Here is a 20431-nt window from a genome sequence, read left to right on the forward strand (position 1 = left end):
CCTGCCAACTGCCAGGAATGGTTCTTTCCTAGACTCTGCCTCCTGGGAGCTCTATTCTTGGAAAGTTCTTCCAAAGAGGTGTCAGACACTCCTGAACCCCACTCTACCAGCTTGGTAAAAACCTGCAGAAACAAGCAGAACAGCTTGATGGTCCTGATACATGTGGCTGGAACCCACAAGAACCCCCAGAGCCATCTCCTAGTGGTGTCCCTAAGAACCAGAGGAAGAGAGTCACACCAGGCCTGGAGGATGGGAGAGTTCCACCTCCCCAAGGGAAATGCAGGGCAGGTTCTTAGCGGAAGACTGAGCAGACCAAAAGACCCAGGGGCCATAACCACACGAGGCTACAAGTTATCTACTGTCCTTCCTACAGGCCTCTGTGAGTCTAGACTACATGATATAGAGCTGGTTTATAACAGATGCTTGGCACAGGCATGTGGAGTGGCGTGAGAAGGCAAGATGTACCCGGAACATGTCATGTGGTGCCCGAGCGTGAAACTTGCTGAGACACCTCCAGGGGCTAGACAGGAAGCAACCCATTAGGGCACGCTGGGAGATAAAACACCCCAACCTGAGATTAAAGCCAGGCCTTGTGATTTGTGTGTTTAAGAAGCAAAAAGCCCCAACTTGCTCATGGAATCTCCTCATATTTAAATTCTGACAACTAATTAAAATTTCGTTAAACATTGCACAAGGCAAAGGTTGGTGGGCCAGAAGCCAGCCCCTGAGACAGTTCAAACAGAACTGTCTGGGACTCACTGTCTGAAACGAGAAGGCCTGTCGCCCTCACCAGGCAGTAAGGCCCCCGGGCACCCGCACTCCCACCTTGGCATACTCTGGAGCGGCTCTCACAGGATCCATCTCAGATTAGATCAACTGTCCCCAGAGCCCAGCCCCACAAACTAGAACTGACTTCTGTATCTCTGAGCTAACAAAAGCTTTACTGCAGCCAGAATCTCAACAGTACCCACAGCAGGTTATTGGATCCTGCTTTGCAGGATGTATACAGCTGAGTCACCATCCCCGGCCAAAATAAGAAATGATGCTTTGGGCACATTCAAGTGCTGCCAGGCGCTTCCAAGATCACAGGAGCAATCACACAGGAAACCCCGCCTCTCCAGAGCAGCCCACTCCATCTGAGGGTCTCGTTTAGAAAGGAAGGAGAACCCCCTCTTCAGAGAAGTGGCTTAGAGCCAGGCTCTGCAGGAGAAAGAGGGGAATGATATTCAATGTTGGACACTAAGAGTGGAGAAACTGAGTCAGGCACAGAGGGTGAGATGCTGCCAGGATTGTAGGTGAGAAAGTGACAGAGCTGAACTAGGAACAAAGCAGTCTGCTACTTGCTCAAATGGTGAGACCCTGCCCAGCTATCATGCCTGAGACTGTGTCTGTCCCCGTCAGTCTGTCCCTTGGGGCTTTCTGTGGCCCCAGCGTGACTGGGAAATAGCTACAATACCTCACCCTGGTCCAAGGATCCCAGAGGTGAGGGGTGGAGTTCATCTTACCCAAAAAGTGTTGCTGTAAGTTGTGGTGGTGCAATGGTTAAAAATCTGGCCTTGGGCTGGGCTGCCTGTGTGACCTCTATTCATCTGCTCCTCAGTTTCCCCAGCAGTGAAGTTGGTGTATTGACAGTTGTTTGGTGTTTGGAATGCTGTCTGTACACAATGTCACCTCCCGATGACCATAATTATGCCCTTGGATAACAAGCCAGCCATTGTTAGTAACTCTGCTGGATGACCCCGACTTGTCCCACACATGGCACTCCAGAACTGGCTTCCAATTCCATTCCCATTCACACTATTGTGGCTCTGGTGTGATAGGACAGAATCATCTTCTTCCTCCCCTGCTCTTCTCTGGGTCATCCTGAAAGGGTATGGAGTCTGCTCATAGCCCAGGCTGGAGCCCACAGCATCCTCATCTAACTCCTCACCTGATTCCAGCTGGTATAGGACAACTGCATTTCTCAGAACCTCTGTCTCTCCAATTCAGATACAAATACATCTCTTGCTCTTAACAGAACTTATTTGAGAAGCTGGACTCTATGAAGAGCAATGTGGCATCAAGATTGGAAGGAGACTCATCAATAACCTGCATTATGCAGATGACACAACCTTACTTGCTGAAAGTGAGGAGGACTCGAAACCTTCAGTTTGAGGTGCATCTCAAAGTCAAGAAAAAAAAAAGATTCTTACCACTGGATGATAGACAGTATCATGGTGGGTGGAGAAGAGATTGAAACTATCAACATCTTCATCCTTCATCTTGCTTGGATCCACAAGTAACACCCTTAGTACCAGCAGTCAGGAAATAAGATGCATTGAACTGGGAAAATCCACAGTTGAGAACCTCTCCAAATTACTGAGGAGTAATGATGTCAGTTTGAGGACTAAGGTGCATCTGATTCAGACAATAGTCTTTCCGATCATTTTCTCATTTGCTTTGAATCTGAGAACTGGACAATAAACAAGGATGGCAGAAAAATAATTGACACCTTTGAGCTGTGGTGTTGGAGGAGAAGAGCACAGAACATTCCATGGACGGCCAAAAGAACAAACAGATACGTCTTGGAGAGGGTGCAGCCATCGTGCTCTTTAGAGGCTTTGTTTCACATACTTTGGCCATGTTGTTAGGAGGGGCTATTCCTTGGAGAAAGACATGACTTTGGGAAGAAAGGTGAAGGGTCAGCAAAGGATAGAAAGACCTCAACCAGGTGCATTAACATGGTGTCCGCTGCAATGGGTTCCTGTGTGTCAGGAAGTATGAGGACGGCACAGGATAGAATGGGGTTCAGATCTTTTGTTCACAGGGTCGCGATGAGTTATACTCAATAGCACCTAAAAACAACAACAGTGGAAGCGCACATGGATGGTCTATGGTTCGAAAGCGCAACCATGGTTGGTGATGGTGGCTGTTGTTAGGTGTCGTAGAATCAAGTACGACTCCTAGCATCCCTGTCCTGCCCTCATCACCTCATCACCATCCTCATCACCATGACACACTTAAACTCATTGCTACAGTCACTCTCCTTGAGGGTCTTCTCTTTGGCTGACCCTCCATGTTTCTCTCCAAAGAGGACGAGTCTTTCCGAGCAACATACCCGAAGTATGTGAGACCAAGTTTTGCCATCTTTGCCTCCAAGGAGCACTCTGGTTCACTTTGTCTAAGACATTTGGTCTACAGGCTGCGCTAAAGCTAAGTTGGTCCCAAAAGACACAATTGTAGAAAACCCAGAAGTCTTTCACTACCCATGCCCTGGGCAGAGCTGGCTGAGTCCCCAGGAGTGGAGGGCACTGAGGTCCCCCCATTTTCTTACGCTGCACTCAGCTTTGCTGTCCTAGTCTCCAGGGAGCATTGTATGTGGGGGGAACTCTAATGTCCCAGCCACATGTTCACACCTGTTATCAGGAGGCCTCCAGTGCCCACATCACGTGGATTCTGCAGTCTGAGCTCTGCTGGGCTGGTTGATCCTTCGCAGAGGTGAGAACAATGATACAGCAGAATCATCTAACCTGGAGCTTGGCCTTGCCCATGAGAAGCAGCTGAGATTGAGTCCCTACTGTCAGGAACACAGAACTCATTCCCTTCTCTAATGAAGGTCGCTATAAGTCGCCTATGACTTGACAGCACTTAACAACAATAACATCAACAGAGAGAGATCAGATGGCCCATGGCCAGAAAGTGATACTACCAAGTCAAAGGTGGGTGATTTTAATCCGCGGGCCTCGGATCTGTTTTTCATTGGTTTTGGTCAAACATCCTTCTAGGTCGTGTAGCCCTGGTGTGTCCACTTGCCATACAGAGAGAGGTAACTTGTGGTTGCTGTGAAGCTGAGCACTGTGACACTGATGTGTCAAATATGTTAATAGTTACCCATGGCAGACTGTGTTTGGTGGTACTCCCCAATTAAAACAAGCTTGGAAGCAGGAGTGGCATCCACTTTTGTAAATAGCTTGCCTCCAGAAACCCTATGAACCTGGAGAAAGGATGAAAGACACACAAGTGTTGAGGACTTTTGTTCACAGGGTCGCCATGAGTTGCCTACAACTCGACGGCACTTAACAACAATGAAGAGAGCATACTGCCTTAGCTAAATAATCTCCATTCAAGCCACCTCTGCTAAAAAAATAAAAGTCCCTTCTATTTCCAATAATGTCCCCACTGGCTAGAATGTAGTCACCTGAGTGCCTCATCACAAGAGGGTGGGAAATGCTGTCTTTCAATTAGTGCTACTCTGGCCACAATAAGACTGTGTGTTCCAGCTACTATCTCACTTGCTTAAGTTACCAAAAGTATATTTTTAGGTACATTTATCACTGCATGAATTTGTTTTCACAAAATATATTGGAAACACCAGATCTTTTGGGTGCAGCTGTGCAAGACAGTGTGCCCACCCTGTCATGGGAATGATCTCCAAGATCAACTGGCAAGTGACAAAAGCAAGCTGCAGAGCATTTATGTCAAAACATAGTGGCAATACACATTCATATGCTTGGAAACACACCCAGGATCTCTCTGGCTTCCGGGGTGTTTCTCAGGAGGGTGCCAAGGGTGTAATCCTCAGAGCGGCTCACACTGTGTGTGAATGTGCCAAGCCCCAGGATCCAGGGCCAGGGGGCTGTCCGCAGGCGTGAGCACCTAGTCATTGCTGGGGACCTAGGTGTTCAGGAGCAGCCTTCCAGGAGCCTAACGTTCAAACAGAAAGTCTCCTATACACCTCTTATCTGGTATGATTTCAACCATGAATGTATATTACCTACTTTCACACAACACACACACACACACACACACACACTGCTTTTGAAACAAAACAGAAAGCAGGTCTCTGCCCTCTTTGGCCCTGGGGCTTTATTTCTGTTGCTACATCTCTGCTGATTCACCTGCCTCACTCTCTGCACCCACCAACACTGTGGCTGTGATGTCTTAGGCCAGAAAGACCCAGGGAAGGTCTTGTACAGAGCAAGGTTGCTGATCAAAAACCCAGCTCTGGGACTTGATGTCAGACACTCCTTGGTCAATTCTCAGAGCTGCTAAGGACCTGGAGCCCTTCGCCCCTGCTGTCTGCCCCTGCCCTGCTCAGAGGGCCTGTCAGTTGCTAAGTGACCTCCTCACCAGCAAAGGCCCACGCAGGAGCCCTGGCAGCTCTTGCCTTTCCCGTCCAGCTCTCACCGCCCAGAAGTCCTGCTGACTGGCTGTCCAGGTCAGCTCATGCTGTGGGTGCCAGCAAAGTGCCCAGCACTGACCAGGGGCCCATGCCTTCCAACAGTGCCCTCTGCCCTGGATAACAGAGTAGACACAATCACGTGAGGCAAGCTGCACTGGAGCTTGTGTCCTCCTGAGAAACTAGGCCAGCTGTAGAGCAGGCCTCAGCCCCGACCCTCAGGTCCCTGATGGCCCCACTGAGACCTCTTCTAGGCTCTGAATTGTGAGGCCTGGTTATGTTCCTGATTGCATCCTCCTCTCCGACAGCTTTAAACACACACTCGTACACAGACAGTTCAACGAACCAACCCAATAATGTGCTTCTGATTCCTGGCAATCCCACAAGTGTCGCGGATCTGTCATGACCGGTTCCTGGCAATCACACACAGTCGCAGAGCTGTCGTGACAGAGTCCTGACAATCCCACTAGAGTTGTAGAGCTGTTCTCTGGTTTTTAACAGCTGATTTTTCAGAATTAAATCACCAGGCTTTTCCTCCAAGGCCCTTGTGGGTGGACTTGATGCTCTCACCTTCTGGTTGGGGTTGAGTGTGTCCATTTTCTCCTCCCCCCAGGGACCCCTCCCTGACAATATTAATTACATACTAACTTTTTTACTTAGCATATCAGGAAAACTCAAAATCAATTTTAGGCACAGCTAGAGCAGTATTTCATAGGGACTTTTGATGGTCTGTTATTTTCAGAAGTGGAAGGCCGGCCAATCCTTCTTCCTAGTCTGTCTTAACCTGGAAGCTCTGCTTTAATATAGCATCTGACAAGCAAGTGCTACACCCAAAAGAGCAAACTATAAACAAGCAGGCATATATGTATCTAGAAAAGCAAACAGCTAAGACACTTCCCAATACAAAACTGACAGGAAAATTTGGCAATTTGCATTGCTCTTTCGCACCTTTCCCTCCAGACCTCCCTATACCATGAGGCCTCAAACTAATCCTTAATGTGATGTCTTAGGTCTGGTCACTCCTACCCATAACTTGTGTGCTCCCCAGTGCAGATGGTCCTCCAGGCCTTGAGACCTCCTCCCCAGCATGGACAGGGTGAAACCAGTTTGCTTCTTGGAAGCAAGGATTCTGAAGCTCCGCCTCACATACTTTAAGCATGGTGCCAGGAGGGGACAGACCCTGGAGGAGGACATCGTGCTTGGAAGGATGGTGCAGGAGAGGAAGACCCTGGATGGATGGATTGACTCAGTGACTGTGGCCATGGGGGTAGGTGTGTCACAGAGGGTGAGGTTGGTTCAGGACAGGGCAAGGTTCAGAGCCATTGTTCATACAGTCGTTATGGGTGGTAGTTGTCTCAATCACACATAACAACACAGCAGTATGGGGACACAGAACCTCTCTCCTTTTATTTACGTTTTACCAAACCCCATTGCTTTCTGTCAGAATTACACCTCTTTGCCTTCTCATGTAGGGAACCCTGGTGGTTTTGGGGGAAGGAATAACCCACGAGCTGCTCCAGGAGAGAAGGATGGGCTAGCTCCTCCTGCGTGATTTACTGCCTCTGAAAACCTGCTGAGGGGTCAGCTGTGGACACAACAACAGCAACAGCAAATCCTCTTACAAATGGCACTCCCCGGCAGCCACTCTTCTGAGTTCCTATCATGAGCCAAAGCTCATTCTGGGGATAAAAGTAACAATTTCTTATTTTGTTAAGATAGATATAAGTAGCCATTTATACTTATCTTCTAATCCTTAGAAAATTGATGCTGCAAGATCAATACTCATATGCCCATTATTTCACAGATGGTGAAACACGTTGAGAGAAGAGAGAGGCAGAGAAAGGAGAGGCCCAAAGCCTGAGCTCTTTAACTGACAGAGACAGAAGTACAGCTCATAAAGCTCTCCTTGGTCCATCTCGCATCCACACACAGGGTCGAGAGGTGAGTGTGGCCGGCCACTTCCCAGCATCAGCCCAGAGCCACCCATCCCAGCTTCTTCCTTGAGCAAAGGATGTGACATCCAAGGGGCCTGTAGGGCCTTCGACTCCTCAAGCAACCACCAGTCAAGCACTCTTGAACAACCTCCACAACACTGCCGTCTACTCCTTTTGCTTTTTATTAGAAAATAAATCGAGAAAATATACATGCTTCAGCCCATCACCACAGTGGCTCTAAGGAGACCAGATCCCACAGGGATGGGGGTGAAAGCTGATGAGGGCCGACCAGCCCTAGGTGTCAAGGCTTTGGAAAAGGAGATGCCCTGGGTCAGCCAAACCAAGCCTGACCCTGAGGAATCCATGGCTGAAGCCAACCACTGAGCAGGGTAAGGTGGGAGAGGGCAGGAGAGTCCCAGGCAGAGCGGAAGTGTTGATGGGAGGAGGAAGCAGAGGGACAGGAAAAGGCCTCCAGCCTGCAAGGGAGGGGGCCTGACACCTGAGCACCACCCACAGAGGTTTCTGGCCTTTTCCTTCTCCACCTCAACTTCGCTCCTAGGATTCCCTTCCAGTTGGTCCTCCACAGGCCCCTGCAGGCCCTCTGTCCAGGCAGCCACCCTCAGGCATTGAGAGCCTTCCAGTGCTCGCTGTCTGTGCTGTTAACACTGCCTGTGTGGCATGGCATGGAGGCAATGTCATCCAGGTAGGCAATGCCCCCGGCTGAGTCGAACTGCGTGCTTGAGTAGCAGGCAGCAGAGGCCCCTGCAGCCCCCGAAGCCTCCACGCCCTCCCGCCGCGCCACGGCATAGGGCTGGGGAAGGTGCAGGTCCGGCTCCTCTGTCTCATCCACTTGGCATTTGTAAGAGAACAGGATCTTGGGCTCTGAGCTAGTAAAGGGGAAAGGAGCAAAGTATCACCATGTGGTTCAGGAGAGGCCTTCCTCCTGGGGCAAAGAAGCCATGGAGGGGGTGCAAGGAAGCGTGGTAACAGCCACCCAAACACCCACCCCAAGAGGTCATGCATTGTTTGGAATAAAAGCCTTGTTTCGAACCCCAGCTCTTCCTCCTCCTTGCTATGTGAGCTTGGGTATGAGGTTTCTGTGCCATAAAATGGTGTGCTCTTTGGAGATGATGAACAGGAGCAAATTATGAGGCTTGACCATTCCTGACATAAAATACCCACTATACACTGGCTGTGACCTCGTCCCTCTGACCTCTCCAGCTCTTATCACTATACACTTCTCCTGTCAGCTACTTTCTCCCAGGGACAATGCTGAAATGGCCTTATTATTGTGTCCATTTTACAGCAGGAAGCCCGAGGCTAAGGGAGACCACTGTGTCACACATGGTGGCGCTGGGGTCTGACGCATCTCCAACGTCCTCCTATAAGTGAAAGGAGAGGCCTGAAGTGTCCTATTATTCTTCTCCCTGACTTCCCACACACGAGTGTATCCATACACTCCAGGACAGACTTTCCACCCCAACCAGCTCAGGTGCCTGATGCTCCAGCCAGAATGAGTCCATGCAGGCGGCATTTGTGTCTGCTTGCTCCCTGCTGATTCTGGCAGTAATGCCAGTGCCTGCTATGTAGTAGATGTTTGGGGAGTATTTGCTGAATGAATGAGGTAGCACAGCCTTGTAGGAAAACCAGGACGTGCAGAACAAGTGCAAGGCTGCTGTTTCTTTGGTGAGAAGGTGGACGTGCATGCAGACACTGAGCATGTGCTGCCTTGCTTGGCATTCACATAAGCACATGCACACGTGTGATTCCACCAGTAGCCACGTGGGGGCGCGTGCAAGCCTTGAGACCAGGAGCTAGCTGGGTCTCCTCCCAGCTCTCCGCCCTGGAGTCTCACTCCAGCCTGACCCACTCACCCAAAGAAGCCTCGGAGGAAAGCCACATAGATAAGGGGTGCAAACAGGCTGAAGTAGAGGAAGGTGGTGGCGTCTACACAGCTATAAGGATTGGGAGAAGAAAGCAAGTTAGAGGCAGATCTGGGGGCAGCATCTTGCCATATCCAGGCCCTTGTTTCACTATCCCCCCCACATTCCCCTCCAAATGTCAGCATCTCATACTCGTTCCCACACCTGCATGCCCCAGGCAGAGAGCTATCCAGCGACCCTAATCCCATCCCAGCCTCACACTTGCACAGGGACATAGCCCTCCTCCCTGGCCCCACTTACCAGAGGCCCTCGATGATGTCAGCACACAGCAGCGCGCTCCCCAACCCCTGAACTAGGTTGAGCAGTGCCAGGATGCCTGCATACACGTAGAAGCTCCTCCGAGCTGTGGGGCAGGGGTGTAAGAATAGCCCTTACCTGGGCCATGCCCTGCGCCACCCCCCCCAAGCTCAACACAAGGTTTGGGACTCGAAATCACACACGGGATTCTCCAGCCCCCAGCCCTGCCCAGCAGCTCACATGGCAGCGAGATGCGGTCCTTCAGAGGCGTCCTGGGGAGGAGAACCACCAGAGAGTAGACCTGTGGACACAAAAGCCCAGACATCAGCCTGCCCCCCCCACACACACACACACGCCCCAGTGATAAACCAGTCGTTCCAGAGGACCCCAGACTGGACCCCTGCCTCTGCCTTACCAGGAAGAAGAAACAGGAGCTGACCAGCCAGAACTGCCGACCCCCATGCCCATAGATGTTGAAGTCCTCGGCTGAGAGGTGAGCATCGGGGTACAGGATCTCCAGAGTTCCCTGCAGGGGCAGGTAGGGAGAGAGGAGAGGGGGGCACCAGGCTGCACCACCTGGAAAACCTTGTCCTGATCTACCGCCCCCCAGCTCACTATCAATAGCACACCCAAGCCTTTCAGCCTGGCCTTTGAGACTCAGAGTCCCTCAGTCACTGCCTCAGCCTGCTCTCAGACCATGTCCCCAGCACGCAGAGGCAGCCCCATTGGGCCTAAGCCCCTCTGGGTAGGGGGTAGGCGGCAGGAAGGTGGTGCAGAGCTGAGTAAGTGCAGCCCTTGTCTGTACTACAAAACGAGCCACAAGACCACAGTTTCCTGTGTGGCCTGAAGGCCTGCATTGCACCACTTGGGCTGCTTGCTAAATGATTCCCACTGACTAGAGCCTCTGCGGGTGACTCAAAAGCCATCTTGTTCACGAGCACCAAGGGTGTTTCTAATACGCCTTTGAAGCTTGAGAAATGTGGTCATTGATAAACCTGTCCCCAACAGGCCTTTGCACGGTACTCAGTGACCCTCAGCCTCCACCAGGGAGCTCCTACCTGGGTGACAGAGTAGGCCAGGGAGAGCACAGTGGTGATGGCCAGCACTCGCTTGATGCTTGACTTGCTCTCCAGGTGGCCTGCAAGGGATATGCTGGGCTGTCAGTGCTCCGGCAACTGTCACGGTCCACCCCCTGTCCCGACTGAGAGGGGAGGAAAGACCACTGGCCAGAGTCCTAGGGGCACACGCACCAAAGGCCAGGCCCAGGATGACCACACTCAGCTCGATGGCCAACAGGAAGAAGCGGGTAATCTCCCACAGGATCTGGACACAGAGTAGGCAGAGCATCAGCCTGGGTGCCCAGTCACCCAGCATCCCAGCCTCCCCGTCAAGGGGCCCAGACACACCTTGTCAGCAACAGTAGCAGCATCCGAGGTACTGACCGTCATGGACACCACAGCCCGGGCAATGCCCACCAGTGCTACCACAAATACCTGGGGGGATGGGAGCCGGGTGTAGAGTTAGGGACCAAGATCCCCTAGGGACCCACACCCCACACCCACAGGAGCCTCTGAGTCTTCCAGAAGGGAAGATTTCAAACTAAATATTTATCTCGAAGGGGGGATGGGGGCAGTTAGGTAAGAATCAGTTCAAGGGCTCCAAGAGGCAGGGTTCCTACAGCAGGAAGGCCCACATGCCCCTCTTCTCTGGGCCCCATTTCTTGGCTCACTGTTGTCATTGTCATATTGTCATATCCCAAGACCTTTGAAACAAAGCAGAGCCAGAGTGTTTAAAAGATTTAGATATCAGTCTGCCTGGGGTTCAAATCCCAGCTCTGCTGCTCCCTGGCTTTGTAGCCTCAGGAGAGTAACTGCACTTCAGTGTTTCGATTTCCTCAACTACAAAATGAGGGTTGTTGGAAAGATGACCTGGTTAAACAAATGTCCCAGAAAAGTGCCAGGCCACCATGAGGACTTCGTACTTCATGCCTGCTGGCAGCACTAAGAGTCACATTTTTCATTCTGAGACATACAGGGCACAGGGGAATGTAGTGCCTGAAGAGAGGCTTCAGAGGCCCTGGAGTAAGCTGCCAGCGTTGGGCTTTATCCTGTGTTCAGCACTGGAGTTTTGTTTGTGTAGTTCTGGGCGAGGCTGACACAAGTACTCCTGGCTTCAGGGATGGGCTGTGACTCTGGGCTGGCCAGTCCAAGCATGCTATTCCTCTAGCCTCAGGACATCTCAGGATGAGACCCAAGGGAATCTACAGCAAGTCATCCCTGGGGGAGGAGCTGAGCTGCTGGGGCTGTGCAGCCGTGCTGGGGAGAAACTGAGCTCAGAGGGAGACAGATGTATAGACGCATTGAGACCCTGCATCCAGCCAGGCCTAAAGCCCTGGAACTTCTCTGCTCTGTGTCAATTCTTTCCCTTACCTGGTTTGATGTAAGTTGGCTTTCTGATATGTCCAAACACAAGACCAGAGATTTCACACTCATGACAGCCTCTGTGCTATGAAAGCCGGGCCAGGCCCTGGGGAGGTGGCCTGTGCTCCACAATTGGACCACAGAAAGTAACCATAGCTGTGCCCTGAATCTGTCCAGTGTCCACTTGGCTGCAGTTCTGCATGCTGTCTCATTTGAAGCTCACAACCATTCCACCAGCCAAAGAACACCCAGCACATATTGCACAGGAAAGACAGGAAGATCAGAAAGGCCAAGGAACCAGCCAAAGTCACATAGTTCTTTAGGGCAAAGAGCCCAAGAGCAAAAGCCTGGGGTAGTACAGACTTCTCTGGGCCCATCCCACGTTCCTCAGCACCAGCCTTGGCTTTCTTCTCACTGCCTGTACCCTCTTAAAAAGGGCTTCTGCCTAGTGTCCAGTGGGTGCTCAACTCTACCGAATAAATGAGTAAATGTCAGAGAGACAGTGGAAGAGAAACTGAAAGATAAGGTAGCCTCAGTCCTGCCTACTCCCTCTTGCCAGCACACAGGAGCAGGAGGGGTTCCTGCCTCGCCACTGTCCACTGCCCTCTCTTCTGGCCTAGGAAGTTCTGACAGACTGCAAAGAGGGGTCTGTAGGAGCCACGCAGCTTCCGGGGGCTGGTTCCCCAGGGTCATGGAGGGCTGTAGGTAGGCCCTCTCCTCTCCTGGATTCCTCCGGGAATCCAGCACCAAAGGACTCTCTCTAGACAGCTGGCATCTGGAGCCACACTCACAAACAGTCCTGCCTTCAACTCAGGCAATGAGCCAGCTACCATGGAGGGATGGAAGGGCAGGGTCACTAGAGCAAGGAATCAGCACCAGAGAGGTGACAGGGACTCAAGGACAGGTGGGGAATGGCCTGATGGGGGCTATGGTGACCTCTTCCCCAGCCAGCATCCAGTCCCCTCTTCCTACAGGAGCAGATTTCCAAATTTCTTTTATCCCCCCAAGGGCCATCCCCCATCTCCCACATTTCCAGTCCAAGTGGTCTGGCTGAGCTGACTCCACCCTCCTAGCTCTGAAGTCCCCCTTTCCTATTGACCACAGGGGTTCGTTCAGAGATGAGGACATGACCCAAGCTGGGCCAGTCAAAGAGAATTCCAGGCCAATGTTGGAACCACTGGGAAAGAGAGATTCGGCCGGAGCAGGCAGGAAGGCAAGGTGAGCTCTCCAAGTGACTCTTGGCCATATATGATTCCACACAGGGAGAGTTCATGCGAAATAAAGGCAGAGAAAGCACGGGCTGGGGGCACAGGCGTAAGCCCGGCGGCATCATTTGCTCCCTGGGTTCTTCCACACCTGAAGCTAGAGTTTTTTCATCAGTTCAGCTGGAGTTGAGTTTTGGGGTACCCACTAGGATGAACTCACCAGGATATAGAAGGTGATAAAAATGGGGCTGGAGGTAATACGGATCTTGGCCCGAGCAAGCGGGAGCTTCCAGAGCAGGAAGATGAAGAAGAGAACATTGGGGATGAGCAGCAGGAGGTCCCAGTATCTGACCCTGGCAGGTAAGCACAGGTGCTGTGTCACCAGGGCGGCTGTATGAGCACCCACCCCCCAACACACCACACACACACACACACACACACACACGCACACACGCCTTCCTGCTGTCTCTCACACAAACACCCTGCCGGCAGGGCTGTGTCACTCACCTAGAAGAGCCAATGTCTTCATAGAGCAGCAGCAGACAGCGATGGGGCACGCTGATGTTTGGCGCCTGGGGAGGAGGCAGCGTCGTCGTGTTGCCACTGGCCCACATCACCTCCTGCAGGGTGTCCATCCTGCCCGCAGCCAGCCCTAAGGGAGTGAGAGGGGCCATGTTGGTAGTGCAGGAGCTGTGTGACCCAGGGCCCTGACCTCCTGCCTCTGGCCTCAGGTTCCTGGCAGAAAAGCCAAAGGGCCTGTGAACAGTCCCCCTGTGCTGGACAAACACCCCAGTCCCAGGGGCTCAGCTCTCACATGCTGGTTAGGAGCTCAGTGGGGACCTCCATCACATGCCATGACCCTGTTCTTCCGACATGGGGCCGGCCTCATCTCAGACTCCACCCAGTAACCCCAAATCATCGCAAAAGCCACAACCCTTTACTGAGCATGCCTATGCCCAGCACAGCAGCATGAGGTACTTGGAATCACCCCATTTAATGCCCTCAATCCTGAGTACCCAGGTTTAAAGCAGGGAGAGCAGTGATGAGCCAGACCTGGGCTCACATCCCTGCCACTTACCCCCCTAACCTCTCTGGGTCTCCCCTGCCCCTTGTGAAATGGTGGTGCTGAAAGTGTCCACCTCATGAAGTTCTGGAGAGGACACAATAAGATACCTGGGACATGTTCTCAGTAATTGATAGCTGTAACTTCTGCCTTACCCCATGGACCCATAACTGACCCAGAGTGACCCATGTGAGGTCAAACAGCTGTGGAGTGGCACAGCTAGGCATCAGGCACACTTCAGCGTGCCTTCAAGCCCCTGTCCCTCAATGCTGCCACCCTGGTAAAGCAGGTACAAGGGGTAGGGACACTGTGCTGTGCCTGGAAGATGCCTAGGAGGTCTCTAAATGGAAACAGCCATGGGGAGAGGAGGTACAGCAGAAGGAGCTGGAAGTACAAAAGCCAGGCCTCTGGGGCCCAGTCGGAGTACCAGGCTGAGGCCAAGGCTGAGTGCCCACTTCAACTCCAGTCAGAGAACCAGAAGGCCAGGAGTCCAGCCTGAAGGCAGAGAGCTGGCAGCCTGGGTCCTAGGAAACAGCCCAGGGCACCCTGGGATGGGAACTGAGAAGCCACAGAGGACTCTCAGGGATGATGGCAGAGAAGCCAACTCACGCTGACAGCAGTAGGGTGGGAAGGTGGGCAGTTCATGCTGCCATGGCCCAGGGCACCTAAAAGGAGTGAACGTGTGCGTGATGATTTACCACTGGACCCAGTAACTCTGCATCTCCACTCCTAATGAAATGCACGTCCATGTGCCAAAGCCACGTCCTAGAGTTTCACACAGCGCCGAACGTTTTTATATAATGGAGTGCTGCACTGGCAACCCGAAAGCACACGGTTCAAATCTACCAGCTGCTCTGAGGGAGAAAGATGAGCAGTCTTCTATGTGCAATTTACTTTCTCTGCAAACCTGCTGGCTGAAAACCTGGCTGTAGGCCAGTTCAACACAAGGTACAAAACACCAACAATAACATAATCATAAAGAGTGAATGCCTACTGCACACAGCCACATCGACATATCTCACAAACATGGTGATGGAGGCTGTGTGAGCGTCTGCATCTAAGGTTCAAAAGCAAACAGCTCTGTGCTGTTGGTGCTATTCCTAAAGCACTAACCCTATGCAGTTGAACTAACCAGCTGTTCCGTGGGAGAAAGACAATCTCCTCCCACGCAATTTACTACCTCTGAAAACCCACTGAAAGATCAGCTGTGGGTCGGTTGCAATTCGACAGCACACAACAACATGTCTTGAGCAGTAGCACGGCCCAGGATGAAGGTTGGAGGTGTTGGGTTCATTTCTCTAGAAGGCCCTGGTGTGGAATTGCTGGCGACATCACCGCTGATAGAGACAAGATCAGAAAGGGGGCGTGTTGGAAGCTGGTCAGCCCTTCTCCTCTCTGCAGGCCTCTTGCCAGTACGTGACTCGGCTTCCATCTGTCAAGTGAGGATGCAGCAACCACCTCCAGGGTGGCAGGGAGTATTAAAGAGACTAATACATAATCGTTTCAAAGAAAAAATACCATTCTCTTCCCTCTTGATGGGAGAGGGAGGCAGGGGGTCCTCCCTGCAGTGAGGGCATTTATTTATTCATTCTTCTCCTCACTTGATATGGCATCCTTGAGCACTTCTGTTGAGCTAGAAGCAACCTAGGTGCCAGGACACAGCAGGGAGCAAGACACACCAGGCCCTGACTTCACAGGGCCTTTATCCTTCACTCTAGGAAAAGAGAGACTAATAATGTGCACACACATACACACATCCAAAAGGGGGGGGGAAATCCTGTATGTAAAGAAAGAAAAAAAAGTTGTTATTGTTGCTAGGTGCCATCAAGTTGAGTATAAGTCATAGTGACCATATGAACAATAGACTTGAACTCTGTCCTGTCCTGTGCCATCCTCATCATCTCCAACACACTTAAGCTCACTGCTGCGATCACTGTGTCTATCCATCTCACTGAAGGTCTCAGTCTTTCCAAGCAAGATATCCCTTTTCCAAGGAATAACCTCTCCTAACAACATGTCCAAAATATGTGAGACAACATTTCACCATCCTTGCCTCCGATGAGCACTCTGGCTGCTTTTTTTCCAAGATATATCTGTTTGTTCTTTTGACAGGCCATAGAATATTCAGTACTCTTCTCCAACACCACAATTCATAGGCATCAATTCTTCTGTCATCCTTAGTCATTGTCCAGCTCTCAGACATACTGCAAATGATTGAAAAGACTATGGTCTAAATCAGGGACATCATTACTCCTTAGTAATTTGGCGAGATCCCTGACAGCAGATTTGCCCAATGCAATATGTTTCTTGGTCTAGTTACTTTAGTATCAAGGGTGTTGATTGTGGAACTAAGTAAGATGAAATGGTTGACAAATTTCAGCCTTTTCTCCATTTGTCATGACATTGCCTATTGGTCCAATGGTAAGGATTTTTATCTTCTTGTTGAGATACAATTCATATTGAAGATTGCAGTATTTGATCCTCTGCAGTGTTTCAAGTCCCCCTTACTTTCAGAAAGCAAGGTTGTATCATCAGCACAGTATAGGTTACTGGTGAGTTTTCCTCCAATCCTGATGCATGGGCTTCTTTCAGAGGTCAGTTTCTCAAATGATAAAACAGTGAAGTGGAAAGGAATGACAACTCTCAGTAGAGAGGCCCCAAGAACTCATCTCTCCCTTTAGTAGTAGAACCCTTGAGTTTTAGCTGGCACATGGTTTCCCAAAACAGTAGTTACTTTTCAACCTCCCTTTATCTGAGAGGAATGCTCTGGTAGCCTAGTGGATAAGGAGTTGCACTGCCAATCCAAAGACAGGAAGTTCAAATCCACCAAATGCTCCAAGGCAGACAGATGGGCAATCTCCTTCCATGTGATCCAGCCTCTGAAAATTCACTGGAGGGTCAGCTATGAGTCAGTTCCCACTCAACCACCATGAGTTGAGTTTTACAGCTGGGTGTGATCACGAGGCTTATTTTTATCCAATGACACATAAGCACAGTGTTGTTGCTGTTATTATTGTTGTTGTGTGCCATTGTCTCGGAACTGACCATCCAACAGGTTTTCAAAGGCAATAAATCGCACAGAAGGAGACTGCCTGTCTTTCTCCTGTAGAGCAGCTAATGGATTCGAACAGCATACCTTTGCACTGGCAGCATAATTCCTTCCATTAAACTGCCAATGAGGCCAGCCAATTTTAGGACATGCTCTTCTTTCTCATTGGCTGAAATACAGATGTGATGGTGGAAGCAGGAGCAGAAACAGGCCTTCTCAGACCATGAGATGAGCAATAAGAAAAGTGTACCTGGGCCCCTCCACAATGAAGCTTCTAGACAAGTGCTGGGCCGTTGCAAACAGAATGTCTGCAATAGATATCTCCTGTCTGTTGTCTTGGTCATGTTTCAGCAGCTCTGCTCCTGAGAGGTGAATCTCCCGTCATTTATGTGAAAGGCTGATTTAGGTAGGACAGGCAGAGAATAATGTCCTACCTTCGTCAGGGTCTCAGGTGCTAGAGTCCCAGTGACTTCACAGGATCCAGGGCTGCCAAATGTCATTCAATGCATGGGACAGCCCACGAAAATGAGGCACCATCCTCCCAAGGGGCTGACAGCACCCTGCAGAGATATTCCATCAAAGCAGAGATGGGTGGCCTCACTTTCCTTGCTGAGGACTGGTTAGGCCCAGAGCAAGTCTCCATCCAGGAGAAAGACCCCCAGTCTGCATCTAGATGTAGCTACTGAGAGAGTGCTGTCTGGAACTGAGGCCACCACATCACCCCCTTGTGAAGACCCATCAGGACGCACCAGAAGCTAAAGGGTGGAGTAGGAACAGCGCCTCCTCACGGCTTCCGGTGTTGGATGAGAACATGATTCATCCACAGGAAGGAGAGCGAATCTGAAGCCCCCTCCTCTCCTCTCCTCTCCTCTCCTCGCCATGCCGTTGCCAGGCCAAGACCAGCAATTATCCTAGCGGCCCGGCATCAGGTTTGGCTACAGAGAACACCAGCAAGGCCAGGAGTGGCAGAGAGGAGGATAAAGGCCAAGCACCCTGGAAGTCCTCGGGGTTGTGGAGATGAACAGGGCCTATGAGCAGGCAGACTAAGAAGAACCAGGTAGATTATGGTGGGTGGGATACAGGATGAGCTTTCCTTGGTCTTGCCTTTCCAGCATCTACTCCCAACAGTTGCTGTTTTCCAGTAGGAGAGCCACATGACAGTACCAACTTTTCAGGGGAGGGGGAGAACTTCAGCTTCCCAAATGCGCATGTGCTCTAAGTCTGGCCAATCTCTGCTGAGATTTTTGTTAGACTTACTGGGAGCTTACTAAGTGCTGAGTTTAAGAAGCCAGAGTTGCACTCTTCTCATCCCATACAGACTACACCTGAGGCTAAAGCCAACACAGAGAGGTCAACAGAACAAAAGATGGAGATAAATACTGAGCTCAAGTAAGTGGTATTCTGGATCCAGCCACACCTGAAGCCAACTCACAACTAGTCTGGTTTGTTTATGTCAACTTCAGTCTGATTCCTCTAATTAAAAAAATAAAACCAATACCCAAAAATGAACTAAGAACAATAAAACAAACATTCTCCCACCAGAAATGGGTCACAGACTTGGGCAGATCTTTGGGATTCAGCTAGGTAGGTACTTGCTTGTGTGACCATCAGTAATTTCACCTCTCTCGTGGGGACAAGAACCAAACACACTTGTAAAGTATCGAAACAAAACTAGAGGCCTTAATGTCCACAATGCATTATACATATGATGAAAGGCAATGGCTGCTGTATTCCTTAGCATAGCAGGGCGGAGGTTAAGGGCATCTGTTCCACAAGCCCAAGGGCTCCTTGTAAAGCCCCAGTGACTGTGGCATCTAAGATGAGACAGGTCACTGATCCATTCTGTGGCTGGGCCAGGGCTAAGTACATAACAAGTAGCGTGCACCTTTAACCCCCCACGATCCTCTGGGGTAAGTATTTTCACTGCCCCCGCTGTGGAGAGATGCAAGAGAGGAAATATCACCTGCTGAGGCTGTGTCTCCAGATCCCAGGCCTGACACCAACAGTTTGTCAGGAGTGTTGCTCTGCGCCTCAGTTTCTCTACCCATGAAGTGAGGCATGTGCTTGATCTAGAACTGTGCTTCTCAAACCTGGACGTGTATAGGTTCAGGGATCCTTGTGGGTTCTCACACAGCAGGTCTGGGGTATAGGTGCAAGCCTGTGTTTCTAACAAGTTCTGGACCACAAGTGAGTGAGCTATGAGGCTGCCAATCATAAAAGAACTGCCACCATCAAAGCGTGCAAAATAGCTGAAGTGATAACTTTTTTTAAAATGGAGTAACAAATACTTCTTATAGCAGACACAGTATTAAGTGCATCATGTGGTATGGATGGCAGCTCACCTAAATATCACACCAGGCTGCAGGTAGAGGGATTGATTACTGGCCCCATTTCACAGGGGAGCAAAGCTGAGTCACAGAGGGGTTAAGTTCCTGGAACTTTCAGTTCTTAACTCTTACACCCACGTCTCATCGTGAACCCACAGTGTTGGAGAGCATTTCTTTTCCCTTGGTTGAGCTCCTGGGAAATGCCAGAGATAGGAACAGAATAGTAAGAGGAGCTGACAGGCCCTGGGGAAGAGGAAAGGTGAGAGGACTGGCCTACATAGCAGGCAGGGAGAGGTGGAGGCCAGCCCAGAGAACGAGCCAATCAGAGCATAAGATGCTTCTCAAAGCCGGTGTTCCTGGGATGCCAGTGAGTACAGGTTAATCTTGGAGTTCTCTGGGCAGAAAAACAATTTCTTCACTCAGAAAGGTGAGCCTCTGGCCTCATCAACACACCAGAGACCAGCCTCCACCTACTTCACCACCTTCTCTCTATCTCCGTGGCTCACCTGTGGGGTAGGATGACATTGCAGTCATGAATCATGTACACGATTGACCTGCTGTGGGATTTGGAGCAAAGGTTTTCCCTCTCTGGGCCTCAGCTTCCCCTACCAGTGTTTGTACAATGTATCTGACCAACGCTGGCCCAGAGCTCCTGAATGGGGAACCCTGGGGGCAGTGGAACATCTTGAGCAGAGGAGAGAGGCTTTTCTTATTCATTACTGCCATAATCTCCCTCAGACAAATCCCAGGAGGCTGACGCCCTTCCCAACCTTGAAGTCAAAACAGGATGGGGAAGACTCCACAGGACAAAGGCCAGCTTCCCTTTAGCTCTCCCTGCCCCTCATCCTTCAGTCTTCAGGATGTGACTTGACCTAGAGGGGAGCTCCAAAATCATAAGCAAGAAAGAATGCCCAGGAGGAAAGGGAGCCCTGAGGCCCCCACGTCAAGGCCCAGCCAAGTGCAGGCTCACCAAGAGGTAGACAGGAAGCAAGTAACCAACAGTCAGCTTTCCCCAGAGGCTGCATTGCTGACAGGAAAGTGCAGAGCAGGCTGGCCTTTGCATGGCTGAGGACTTCTCTGAGGAGGTGACAAGCA

The 20431-nt window shown here is 50.9% G+C and overlaps 1 protein-coding gene across 1 annotated transcript; it reads right to left on the reverse strand.

Annotated features, from left to right (window-relative positions):
• Positions 1–7711: 7711 nt before the first annotated feature.
• Positions 7712–13547, reverse strand: TPRA1 (transmembrane protein, adipocyte asscociated 1). Its single transcript, XM_006895169.1, has 10 exons — positions 13405–13547; positions 13118–13250; positions 10679–10765; positions 10523–10595; positions 10331–10410; positions 9688–9798; positions 9513–9573; positions 9276–9378; positions 8967–9047; positions 7712–7979 (listed from the first exon to the last, which is right to left on the reverse strand). The coding sequence occupies exons 1-10, from the start codon at positions 13530–13532 to the stop codon at positions 7712–7714; spliced, it is 1125 nt and encodes a 374-aa protein (XP_006895231.1). The 5' UTR covers positions 13533–13547.
• Between the last annotated feature and the right edge of the window lie 6884 nt (positions 13548–20431).

The sequence above is a fragment of the Elephantulus edwardii genome, unplaced genomic scaffold (assembly GCF_000299155.1).
Source record: "Elephantulus edwardii isolate Elephantulus edwardi_28Jun2011 unplaced genomic scaffold, EleEdw1.0 scaffold00161, whole genome shotgun sequence".
NCBI lineage: Eukaryota > Metazoa > Chordata > Mammalia > Macroscelidea > Macroscelididae > Elephantulus > Elephantulus edwardii.